The sequence below is a fragment of the Lolium rigidum genome, chromosome 3 (genome assembly GCF_022539505.1).
Source record: "Lolium rigidum isolate FL_2022 chromosome 3, APGP_CSIRO_Lrig_0.1, whole genome shotgun sequence".
NCBI lineage: Eukaryota > Viridiplantae > Streptophyta > Magnoliopsida > Poales > Poaceae > Lolium > Lolium rigidum.
Window position 1 is genome coordinate 211,337,360 of NC_061510.1, and position 12,226 is coordinate 211,349,585.

At 45.1% G+C, this 12,226-nt stretch overlaps 1 protein-coding gene and 1 non-coding gene across 2 annotated transcripts; both read left to right on the forward strand.

Moving 5' to 3' along the window:
• The first annotated feature begins 1,445 nt into the window (after positions 1–1,445).
• LOC124702960 (ABC transporter F family member 5-like) lies at positions 1,446–5,577 on the forward strand. Its single transcript, XM_047235143.1, has 9 exons — positions 1,446–2,335; positions 2,541–2,882; positions 3,025–3,165; positions 3,297–3,476; positions 3,696–3,851; positions 3,951–4,052; positions 4,184–4,312; positions 4,834–4,938; positions 5,040–5,577. Exons 1-9 carry the CDS (start codon positions 1,514–1,516, stop codon positions 5,133–5,135), a joined length of 2,073 nt encoding a protein of 690 aa, XP_047091099.1. The 5' UTR covers positions 1,446–1,513; the 3' UTR covers positions 5,136–5,577.
• Positions 5,578–7,617: 2,040 nt separating this feature from the next.
• On the forward strand, positions 7,618–7,691 carry TRNAV-CAC. The gene has a single exon. It is a non-coding gene; the product is annotated as a tRNA-Val (tRNA).
• The last annotated feature ends 4,535 nt before the right edge of the window (positions 7,692–12,226 follow it).

Genomic DNA, 12,226 nt, shown 5'->3' on the forward strand with positions numbered 1-12,226 from the left:
CCGTCGTCGTCTACTTCCAAGTTCCAACGAGCGTGAGCCACCAGAGTTTTTCCTCCCTTCGTGCTGGTCAAGTTTGCATACCAAATTGGCAGCACGTACGGCAGATAATCGTTCATGTATGTCAAACAATTTAACACCATGTGACTTTCGTGAACAGGGGCACAATCTTTTTTTGGCGCGTGCGTACACCAACGGTGTTACGAAAATTAAGAAATTTGCAAAATATTGGTACTATGTCTGTTCTAAAATATAAGAAGATACAGTTAAAAAAATAAAATATAAGAAGATAAGACATGTGTCTTAATAAAAAAATGTCAAATACAAGCAAGTTTATATATAGAACAAAATACCAATATCTAAAATATAAAATAAATACACAATAAAAATATACTTTATGGGGGATCTATTTGGATTTGGTATTATATAGTATTTTCTACCTACACATTTGGAAGCATTGATTTTTCATGAAATCTAAACATCCTATATTCTGAAACGAAGCGAGAATATCTTTAGAAACAACAATAAGAACGCGCGATGAACTCCAGCAATAACAATCACACACATTGTTGGGGGTTTAGGTGCATAGCATAGTTGTTATAGAAACATATCATATGAAATTTTCATATTCTCAAAATAACTTGGTCAACTTTTTCTAGATACTTGGGATGGAGGGAGTAGGAGAAATCTTTATGATTTGCAATCGTACAAACCAAAAAAGAGAGACTCATATAATAAATCCTCAAAACATTATATGTTATTCCTTTGGACCATAAAGGCTGTAAAATGGATTAAGACCATCCCTAAGATGCATAAATAAATTTGATCGGTGATCAAGGGGTTTTGGAGGGGAAACCCCACCCCAGTTTGGAACCAAACCATAATTTTAGAACTGCATAACAAAACTCTGTTAAGGTGAGTTTGGAATGGATGTGATTTTTGTGTCTCGCTCACACTTGAACTAGATGTCAGGGAAACACACAATGTTTACAATCAATCCAATAATGGATTGAAAGCAATAGAAATTTAAAGCTTTTTTCTCGTAAAAGAGGTTCAACTTTTTATATATATAAATGCACTTTGGGGCTTGGAGGGGAGGCTCTTATCCTTTTTTTTTTAATTTTTTTGATACCACATAAAATTAGATAAATTGGATAGTAGTTAGAATTCAGTAACTTAACAAAAGAAACTATTTCTTGCTCTACTTCATTTCAAATATGTAAAAATAGACTTTTTCCCTCAAAATAAAAATAAAGCTAGACTTTCCTCAACAGAAGAAAGAAGATCACCTGAATAACATTTATTCCCTAGAATTTAGGGGTATAAATGGCACGAAATTAAAACTCATCCTCTCCCCAAAAAATCACTTGAATTTAGGAGTATTAAAAAGAAAAACGAAATTACTTTTGCTCTCCTCTTCTTCCCTCACCCATATACTCCCCTCTCTTGGGTTTGTGTGGCCTCTCTCCCTCCACACCCAAAACCAGAGGGAGAGCAGAGGACTCCCGAGAACTCCATGGCCACCATGGACGTCCTCTCCGCCAAGCTCCTCCGCTCCTCCCTCCACCCCCACGCCCCCTTTCGCCCCTCCCCGTCTCTTCCCTCCCGCCGCCATCGCCGTTCTTCCCCAATCCACTGCCGCCTCACCACCTCCCTATCCTCCTCCGCGACCACCACTTCCGAAGGGGATGCAGACCAGGACCTCTCCGCCCTCCTCTCTGGTGATTCCGCCAAAGCCGCGTCCGGCGCCGGGTCAAGGAAGAAGCGGTCCAACAGCGGCGCCTCGAGCATCCCGTCCGGGGTGCGGCTGGAGAACATCACCAAGTCGTACAAGGGGGTGACCGTCCTCAAGGACGTGTCCTGGGAGGTGCAGCGCGGGGAGAAGGTGGGACTCGTCGGCGTAAACGGCGCTGGCAAGACCACGCAGCTACGCATCATCGCCGGCCTCGAGGACCCCGACGGCGGCAACGTCATCAAGGCCAAGGAGAACATGAAGATCGCCTTCCTCAGCCAGGAATTCGAGGTCAAGGCCTCCCGGACCGTCAGGGAAGAGTTCCTCAGTGCCTTCCAAGAAGAGATGGGTGTCAAGGACCGTCTCGACCAGGTGCAGGCGGCGCTCGAGCGCGCCACCGAGGACATGGACCTCATGGGGAGGCTCCTAGATGAGCTTGACCTCCTGCAGCGCCAGTCGCAGGATGTCGACCTTGGCATGGTGGAGGTCAAGATTCAGAAGCTCATGCCCGAGCTGGGCTTCGTGCCGGAGGATGCCGATCGACTCGTAGCATCCTTCAGCGGCGGCTGGAAAATGAGGATGTCGCTGGGGAAGATACTTCTTCAGGTATAAATAATTTTTTTACATATAGGAAATGATGGTGACAAACTGACAATGGTAGACAAGTGGTGAACTACTAACTCAGAACATAGAATGGCATTGTCAATGAATTTAGATAGATCGTCTGACTGCAACTGATTTTAGTTTTACATGACCAAATATGAAGTTCCATTTTGTGTGTATTTAACATAGCAATTTTGATTATGTGCAGGATCCTGATTTGCTTCTACTCGATGAGCCCACAAATCACGTCGACTTGGACACCATTGAGTGGCTCGAGAGCTACCTTAAGACGCAGGATGTGCCGATGGTCATCATATCTCATGACAGGGCTTTCCTTGATCAGTGTTGTACCAAGATAGTGGAGACTGAATTTGGTGTCTCCAAAACATATAAGGGTAACTATTCTGAATATATTCTAGAAAAGGCGATATGGGTGGAAACTCAGCGTGCGGCGTGGGAGAAGCAGCAGAAGGAGATCGAGCACACAAAGGAACTGATAGCTCGGCTTGGGGCTGGAGCTAGCTCAGGGCGTGCTTCAAGTGAGCAGAAGGTATCTACATGAATTGCATGTTTGTTGCTTGCATCAAATCAATTTGATTGATTGTTATTATTATTTTTCAACCTCTGTTTGTATAATTCATTGTTGCTTACTTTTCCTGTGATCACTACTTTTGTCCTGTTTGAAACAATAGAAATTGGAAAAGCTTGAGAAAGAAGGGTTGATTGAGAAACCTTTCCAAAGAAAGCAGTTAAAGATCAGGTTTCCCGAGCGTGGGAGAAGTGGCAGAACTGTGTTAGCAATAAACAATCTCAAATTTGGATTCGGGGACAAGGTCAGATTATTCTATATTTCTATACCAAACTCTTTTGACCCTTTACTCTTTTGATTAACAAAGTGGTATTCTGCAGTCTGCACTTTTAACACTTCCTAAATATATCCTTACTGTTTTGATATTTTGTACAGACATTGTTCAACAATGCTAACCTGATAGTTGAGAGAGGCGAAAAAATAGCCATTATTGGCCCCAACGGATGTGGGAAGAGCACATTACTGAAACTTGCTTTGGGGATGGAGAAACCACAAGAAGGTGAAGTGATCCTTGGGGAGCATAACGTGCTGCCAAACTATTTCGAGCAGAATCAGGTACACCAGATTTCTCAAATTGATGTTTTCTACTTATGATGTTTTTTCATTATCTTATATGTTCTTTGTTCAGGTAATAATATGGTTGATAAGTTTACTCAAGTAAAATCTTGCTAGGCACTTGGTCGCAATAGTACCGCTTAAACTGCAACATTATTTAATAAGTAATCATTAATATTGTTCTCCCATCCTGATTCATGGGGTATGCTCTTTTACCAGGCAGAAGCTCTCGATCTAGAGAAAACCGTGCTGGACACTGTGGCTGATGCTGCAGAGGACTGGAAAATTGATGATATCAAAGGTCTCCTTGGTCGTTGTAATTTTAGGGATGACATGCTGGATAGAAAGGTTCAATTTTTAAGTGGCGGAGAGAAGGTAATGTGCATTTTCATGTTAGTTCTGATCTGCATATAGGATATAACAGTGTTTATACTTTGTGTATATTTACTGATCGTTTGTGTGTTATTTCATTAGGCGAGGCTTTCCTTTTGCAAGTTCATGGTGACCCCATCTACTTTACTGATTTTGGATGAACCAACAAATCACCTTGATATTCCATCAAAAGAAATGCTTGAGGTTGGATGGAATTTCACTCTTTGCAAAATCAGATCATTTTTTATTTTTATTGTCTGATCTACCAGTTCTTGAATTTCCATTGGTATTTCTGGTGCATGCAGTTCTAATAAGTACTTCTGCATGCATGACAGGAGGCAATATCTGAATACACAGGCACCGTGATAACAGTTTCTCACGATCGGTATTTTGTAAAACAAATAGTTAATAGGGTCATTGAAGTTAAAGATCAAACTATCCAGGACTATCAAGGAGATTACAATGTAAGTTCTCAAATGCTCCTAATGATCTATACTACCTTACAAAATATACTTGCTTCAGATTTGTGACTGTATTTGGTCTGAAATATTTTGAACTATTTCCTGCTTATATATCTTCACATCATACATATATGATATATGATGAGTTAAGTTAGGTCGTTCTAACGCCACAACTAGTCGTTGGTCTGGATCAGGCGCTGGGGATGTAAAGGCTCTCTGCCGGGACGAATGTACTCTGATTGATTGATCAGTATATTTTCCATTTCGAAAAAAAAAACTGTTTCAGCTTTTTAACAATGTTATTAGCTGCCAGCCGTACAAAATAGTATGTCAGCAACTTTAGCATTTCGGCAAATCAAGAGATAAATCATATTGCGATATCACAGTGATAATCACATAATCAAAGATAATAAATCAGAAGTTCATAACCCGTTGAGTGGATATGCAGTGATAAAATTTGCAATAACCATCTCAGGTCATGTTAAAAGCTAGAAGTGATGAAATATTCCTCTTTATCTTTGCAGTATTACCTTGAAAGGAACCTTGAGGCCAGAGAGAGGGAACTTGCACGTGCTGAAGAGCTTGAGGAAAAGGCCCCAAAAGTAAAAGCCAAGTCAAAAATGTCCAAGGTGGATGTCTGATATGTATTTTGGTTTCTGAACTGCACTGTATCCGTCATATTGTGACCATGGCCTGAAGTATAATATCCTTTTTCTGAACCTGAATGTAGGCGGAGAAAATTGCAAGGAAGAAACAGAAGGTGCAGGCCTTCCAACAAAGCAAGCAGAAATCAAAATCGATGAAGAACTCAAAGAGGTGGAATTGAGGTGTCATGGTTCCTTATTTAAGGTGCCCTTTGCAGTGCCGCCGACAATCGACGAGTGGCACGCTGCTTCCGGGCATATGCCCTTGGTGTGATGCTACGACCCACATATCGACAGAAGCAACAGTGGCATACATCAGCAATGGCCAAGGAGCTAATCCTAGTAATAGCATTATAGAAGACCAAACGCAGTGACTAAAGCAGGAAATGATTTGTAACCTTGTACATAATACAGTCAGCTTCTTGATTGAGGAAGGCTTGATGTGTAACGATTAACAGATGGGAATGCCATTTATGTTCTTCTAGCTTTGACCGTCCAACTGAAAAAACCACACATTGTACAATACCACTTGTGTTGAGAGCATCTTCTTGCATCATGAGCGATCTGCTCAGTTGGTAGCAATTGAGTTCTGATGAAATGAGTTTATGTGAAATGTGTTGTTCAGCAATCAAGAGATGATGCCGTCAGAAATGAGTTGTGATGAATTACTCTTTGATGTGTGATGCATATGTTGTCCACACGTCATGAATACCGCAAGCTTTCGTAGTCAGTGCACCAGGTTTTGAAACAATGCAAACACACCAGAAGTTTGATGACATCGTTAAATTCTGACAAGCAAAGCCTTTGAACGGCAAGCTAGATTGAGCAGGCATTCTGGCAGCAAGAGACGGTTTACCATCGGACATCCGTGCAGGAGAACTCCGTCAGTTCCCTAGCATTGCCCATTTCGTCCCCAGTGAGGACGGTCGCTGCAGGTGAGAGGACGGCGGCTTGTACGGTCCAAGTAGCCCTGAAGCACCATTTCCATTTGGTCTGCCCCAAACCTTCGCCGGTGGTGGTGCCACTGCTAGTCCAGACGGGCTCCTCGTCGCCGTAGCAGCAGCAGCAACAGGACAAGAGCCATGACTGAAGGCTGCCGGGCTCTGCGCCGCCGTCGGCGCTGCCGGAGTCAGCACAACCCCAGCGGATGCCAATGCAGAGCTGAGCGCGGCGGCTGCGAGGACCGGGTTCTGCCCGAGCAACGCCGCGGCCATTGCGGGGCTCCACGCGTACATCGCAAGGTCTCCCGCGCCGGCGGCCACGACGGCATCGAGAACCGGACGCAGCGCGGTCGACGCTGCCGCCGGCGCCGCAGCGGCAGAAGATGCTGACGACGGTTTGCTCTTCTTCCGCGCGGGGTCGGCGGCGAGCTCGAAGACGCGGTGGGGCTGTTCGAGCGCCTTGGTGGCGCCCTCCGCCGCGCGGTACAGGAACATCGCGTACCCGCGGGAGCTCCCCGTCTGGGCGTCGAACCCGAACGGCCCGCCCTCGAGCTCCCCGAACCGCGCGAAGAACGCGCCCAGCCTCTCCGCGCTCGCGTCCGGCGCGACGTTGGTCACGTACACCCGCCTCCCGGCGGCGGCGGCGCCAGAGGGGTCGGGGCCGGCCGATGCGAACTGCGCGGACACGGGCCGGCCCGCGACGAGGACGCACGGCGCGCGGACCGCGAGGCGGGCGGCGGAGCGGCAGAGGAACGTTAGGAAGCCGTAGCCCCTGCAGCGCCCGGAGACGCGGTCGGCGACGACGTGGCAGTCGGAGAGCGGGCCGAACGCGGAGAACGCCGCCTCGAGGGCAGGGCCGTCGGCGTGCGGGGGCAAGCCGTGGACGAAGATCCTGCGGTGTGAGGGGGAGGCGTCCGCGGCGCCGGCGGCGCGGACGCGCGCGAGCAGAGCGGGGTCGGCGGCCGCCGCGCCCGCGAGGAATGCGACGAGGCGGGGCTTGGAGTATGGCTCGAGAAGGCGGCGCACGGAGGCCGGCGAGGATGGGGGCGAAGATTCTGAGCCGGAATCGGGATCGGGCATGGCGTCTCGAGGTTTCCGGCGTTTGCGTTTGCGGGTGGAGGTGTTGGGTTCGCCATAGTCGTCATTGTTGCCGGATTTCTTCTTGCCCATGGTCGGCAGGCAGGATGGGCTGCCGTAGAGGTAGAGGGGTGATGCCACAATGGCGGCGGCGTGGCACGGTGGCAGCAACCGGCGGACGGAATAGACGGGTCCAACTCTCACGGACTGACTCAAACGGTCCAATTCTAAGAGCATCCCCACTCGTTGGCGCTCCCCACGTCCAAATCCGGCGAAATTTTCGTCCGGATTGGAGGAAGATTTGGCGTGGGGAGGAGTAGTTTTCCAGTCGTGTGCTCCCTGGCGGCGTTTCTCGGGAAAAGAGGATGGCTCGGGGAATCCGGACGAAAGAGGAGACACGTGGGCGTGGGCGATTGGTTTTGCTCCATCCGGAGTCCCCGAGCGCTCCCGGGGGGCCGGGGATGGCGTGGGATCGCCGGATGAATGAAGGGCCAAATCCGGACGAAAACGAGGAACCGGTGGCGCGACTGGGCCGATTTATGCCGTCCGGATGAAAAAAAGTGGCCGTGGGGGGCTCTGTGGGGAGACGAGTGGAGATGCTCTAAGCTTTGGGACAATTACAGTATAAATGGATTTCAAGCAAAAAGTCTTGGTGGTGTAGTCGGTTATCACGTTAGTCTCACACACTAAAGGTCCCCAGTTCGAACCTGGGCTAAGACAACTTTTTTTTTGCCTTTTACAAATTTTGTAGAGTGCTTCTGCATATGGAAGTTCTGCATTTTTTTTGGTCTCATTGCCGCATTGGCATGCGATTGTCTTCAATCCGCACTAGTTGAATGCCGCCCGTGCTTCGCCACGAAATTATAAGATATTACAAGCAATGATAAAAAAAATTATTCTAAAAATTTGTGACAAAGATGATAATTTCGAGAACCTGTGAATGATATTGGATTCGAAAGAGAAAGTTTACAGGACCGGGAGAGGTCCTAGAAGAAAATACCACCGGCGAGACCCACCAAAGCAGGTCTGGCCCTACAACACCTAATTTTATATGACGAACATGATGAAATGTGGTTTCCATTCAAACATTGCATTCATAATCTTATACGGGCTCTGACTATATATGAAATGAACTTTTTGCTCACGAAATAATGCCAGAATTATTTTATAAATCCATGCAAATTGCCGCACATTTTTACTAAATCAATGCATTAATGCCATCATGCTAAGACAACTTTTTTTTGCCTTTTACAAATTTTGTAGAGTGCTTCTGCATATGGAAGTTCTGCATTTTTTTTTGGTCTCATTGCCGCATTGGCATGCGATTGTCTTCAATCCGCACTAGTTGAATGCCGCCCGTGCTTCGCCACGAAATTATAAGATATTACAAGCAATGATAAAAAAAAAATTATTCTAAAAATTTGTGACAAAGATGATAATTTCGAGAACCTGTGAATGATATTGGATTCGAAAGAGAAAGTTTACAGGACCGGGAGAGGTCCTAGAAGAAAATACCACCGGCGAGACCCACCAAAGCAGGTCTGGCCCTACAACACCTAATTTTATATGACGAACATGATGAAATGTGGTTTCCATTCAAACATTGCATTCATAATCTTATACGGGCTCTGACTATATATGAAATGAACTTTTTGCTCACGAAATAATACCAGAATTATTTATAAATCCATGCAAATTGCCGCACATTTTTACTAAATCAATGCGTTAATGTCGTCATGCTAATACATATGCCATGCAGTAGTCTGAGATCAAATAAAACTTGGTGAAATGTAATCTATCAATCTTCATTTCATAAGGTGTATCCATAACTATAACTTAATCTTCATTTCAATGTAGCTCTTGAAGTGAAGCAAATTTTAGAGGTTTCTTGATCCAAAATATTTGGGCATGCCTGTGCTGGATGGCAGAATGGACAAAGGCAGGTTTGAGTCGCTTCATGCAAGTATGAGCAGGGGACTTGTGGATTGGGCAGAGAAATATATGTTCTGGAGCGAAAGAAATATTAATCAAGGCCGTGGCACAAGCTATACCCACTTATGTGATGAGTGTGTTTAAGCTTCCTGCATCTTGTGATGAGTTGATTAAGCTGATGCGCCAATATTGGTGGGGAGTTGAGAAGGGGAAGAGGAAAATGGCCTGTCTTGCATGGAATAATTTGATTCTCCCCAAATCTCATGGAGGTATGAGCTTCCGAGATATGAGAAAGTTTAATAAAGCTTTGCTAGCAAAGCAAGCTTGGAGATTAATTGATTTTTTTTTCGATAAGGGGCGCTTTATTACTCAAAATGTTTTAAGTATTACACCCAGCCTCTGCATAATCAGGATGTACACAGCCGTTCCGAAGTCCAGGAGCCAACAAAATGCGATAAAAAAGATAAAAGCCAACTACTATGACACTCTGTTGGCTTCAATTCTCCTACTATGCAGCCACCCATGTTGGGAAATAAATTACGTGGCCGTGTTCTCCAATCGTGTAGACACCTCCATAAAGAAGTCGCGATCCTCCGAACGCTGAAGTGGCGACCATGAACGGAGCAAAGCCGTACACCGGTAGATGACCTGCATAAGAGAACAATTTTTATCATTAAAAACCTTGTCATTCCTACATAGCCAAAGCGACCATGCAACCGCAATCGCTCCCACTCTGATAATCGTTTTGTACCTAGAATCCACCCCATTAAGCCAATTGCCAAAAATGTTTGCAATGCTACGGGGAGGATATAAGGTGGAACCTATCTGAATGATTGACCATATAGATCAAAGAAAAGGTGTTTTATTGTCTCCTCCTCGTAACAAAACACACATTTCGTACAGCCTTGCCAGTTGCGCTTAACAAGGTTATCTTTAGTAAGAATCACACCTCTACGAAGATACCATGCAAAGACCTTTGTTTTGAGAGGTATCTTCATCTTCCAGATGGATTTATTATTTAAAACCGGTTGCATAGATAGGCATAAAGCTTTGTACATGGAGCTAACCGAAAATATGCCATTTTTGGTGAGACTCCAACGGAATTCATCCGTCCCCTGAGCCAACTGGATAGAATCTAACCGCTGAAGTAGTTCATTCCAGGAATCTAGCCGAGGACCGATAAGATCACGCCTGAACGTCATAGAGGGGGGAGAAGATTCCATCACCTTCTGCAAAGTATCCCCTTTGTGACGAACAATAGTGTACAAGGCCGGATACTGTTCTCGAAGAGTGGTTGTACCCAACCATATATCCTCCCAAAAACGTATCTCCGCTCCATTATTAATGGAGAAGGACCCAAATGGAAAAAAGTACTTCTTTGTTGCCATTATGCCGGCCCAAAAGTGTGAATCTCCAGGTTTCCACCGAACCTGGGATATCGCCTTTGAGCCAACGTACTTTTTCCGCAAGAGTTGTTGCCATACCCCATCCTCTCGTTAACAACCCGGCTAGCCATTTACCGAGCAAAGCCCTGTTCTTAACTTCAAGATCGTGAACACCAAGTCCACCTTGATCTTTTGGACGACATACAACACTCCATTTAGTTAACCGGTACTTTTTCTTCTCACTATCCCCTTGCCAAAAGAATCTTGATCGGCAATAGTCCAATCTATGCAAGACTCCTTTAGGTAACTGGAAGAAATAAATCATATACAGTACCATATTTGTGAGTACCGAATTAATGAGAACTAATCTTCCACCAAGGGATAGTAATTTTCCTTTCCAACTAGTAAGACGTTTTTGAAGTCTTTCTTCAACAATTTTCCATTCAGCCAAAGTGAGTCTCCGATAGTGAATCGGAATGCCCAGGTAGCTAATCGGAAAAGAACCAATCTCACAGCCAAATAATTCAGCATATGAGTTGGCATCATCAACGGCTTCACCGAAGAAAAACAATTCGCTCTTATGGAAATTAATCTTAAGACCGGACAACTGCTCGAATGCTGAAAGAATTAATTTCATATTTCTTGCTTTTTTCCAAGTCATGATCCATAAATAGAATTGTGTCATCGGCGTACTTAAGGATGGATAAGCCGCCATCAACTAAGTGGGGGACTACACCTTCAATTTGACCATCGATCTTAGCGCGCTCTATAATAATTGCAAGCATATCCGCCACAATGTTAAATAACATTGGAGATAGTGGATCACCTTGCCTCAACCCTTTTCTGGTCTGAAAGTATTTACCAATGTCATCATTGACTTTAATGGCAACACTCCCACCAAAAACGAAGTTATTAATTAGAGCACGCCAATCCTCAGAAAAACCTTTCATTCTAAGGGTCTGTTGAAGAAAAGACCACTTAACCTTATCATAGGCTTTTTCAAAGTCGATCTTGAGGATTACCCCATTCAACTTTTTACGGTGCATCTCATGAATTGTCTCATGTAAGGTTACCACCCCATCTAGGATGTTTCTACCTTGTATGAAAGCGGTTTGAGAGGGGCGCACCACTTTATCTGCCACTAGTTTGAGAGGGGCGCACCACTTTATCTGCCACTGAATTTAGTCGAATAGTAGCAACCTTTGTGAAAATCTTGAAACAAACATTTAGAAGACATATTGGTCTGTATTGCTGAATCCGTTCCGCATCATTAACCTTTGGTAGAAGAATAATTTCACCAAAATTGATACGGAACAGATCCAGTTGGCCCTTGTGTAGTTCGGCAAACAGGTCCAATAGATCAAATTTAATAATGTCCCAAAAGGTTTGGTAGAATTCAGCCGGGAAACCATCCGGTCCCGGCGCCTTGTTGTGTTCCATTTGAAATACCGCTTTTCTTATCTCCTCCTCGGAATAAGGCGAAGTAAGAATAGTGTTTTCCTCAGGAGACACTTGGGGGATATCATCAATCCTGGATTCATCCATGGATACATCCGAATCCTCCGGGGCACCAAAGAGGCTTTTATAGTAAGAAGAAATATAGGACTTCAATTGCTCGTGAACTTCGATCAGACCCTCATCTTGAACCAGAGAATGAATGCGTTTCTTTCTATGGAGGCCATTGGCCACACTATGAAAGTATCTCGTATTCGAATCTCCTTCTAACAAGAATCGGGATTTAGATCTCTGATGCGTGCAGTCAACACGTCCGTTGGGAACCCCAAGAGGAAGGTGTGATGCGTACAGTAGCAAGTTTTCCCTCAGAAAGAAACCAAGGTTTATCGAACCAGGAGGAGCCAAGAAGCACGTTGAAGGTTGATGGCGGAGTGTAGTGCGGCGCAACACCAGGGATTTCGGCGCCAATGTGGAACCTGCACA

What these genes read in the sequence shown, in the direction of transcription:
- LOC124702960 (XM_047235143.1), top strand. Translation starts at nt 1,514, where the DNA reads ATGGCCACCATGGACGTCCTCTCCGCCAAGCTCCTCCGCTCCTCCCTC. An exon ending in TTTTAAGTGGCGGAGAGAAG is followed by an intron (nt 3,852 to 3,950) that starts GTAATGTGCATT and finishes TTATTTCATTAG; the next exon opens with GCGAGGCTTTCCTTTTGCAA. An exon ending in CCAAGTCAAAAATGTCCAAG is followed by an intron (nt 4,939 to 5,039) that starts GTGGATGTCTGA and finishes ACCTGAATGTAG; the next exon opens with GCGGAGAAAATTGCAAGGAA.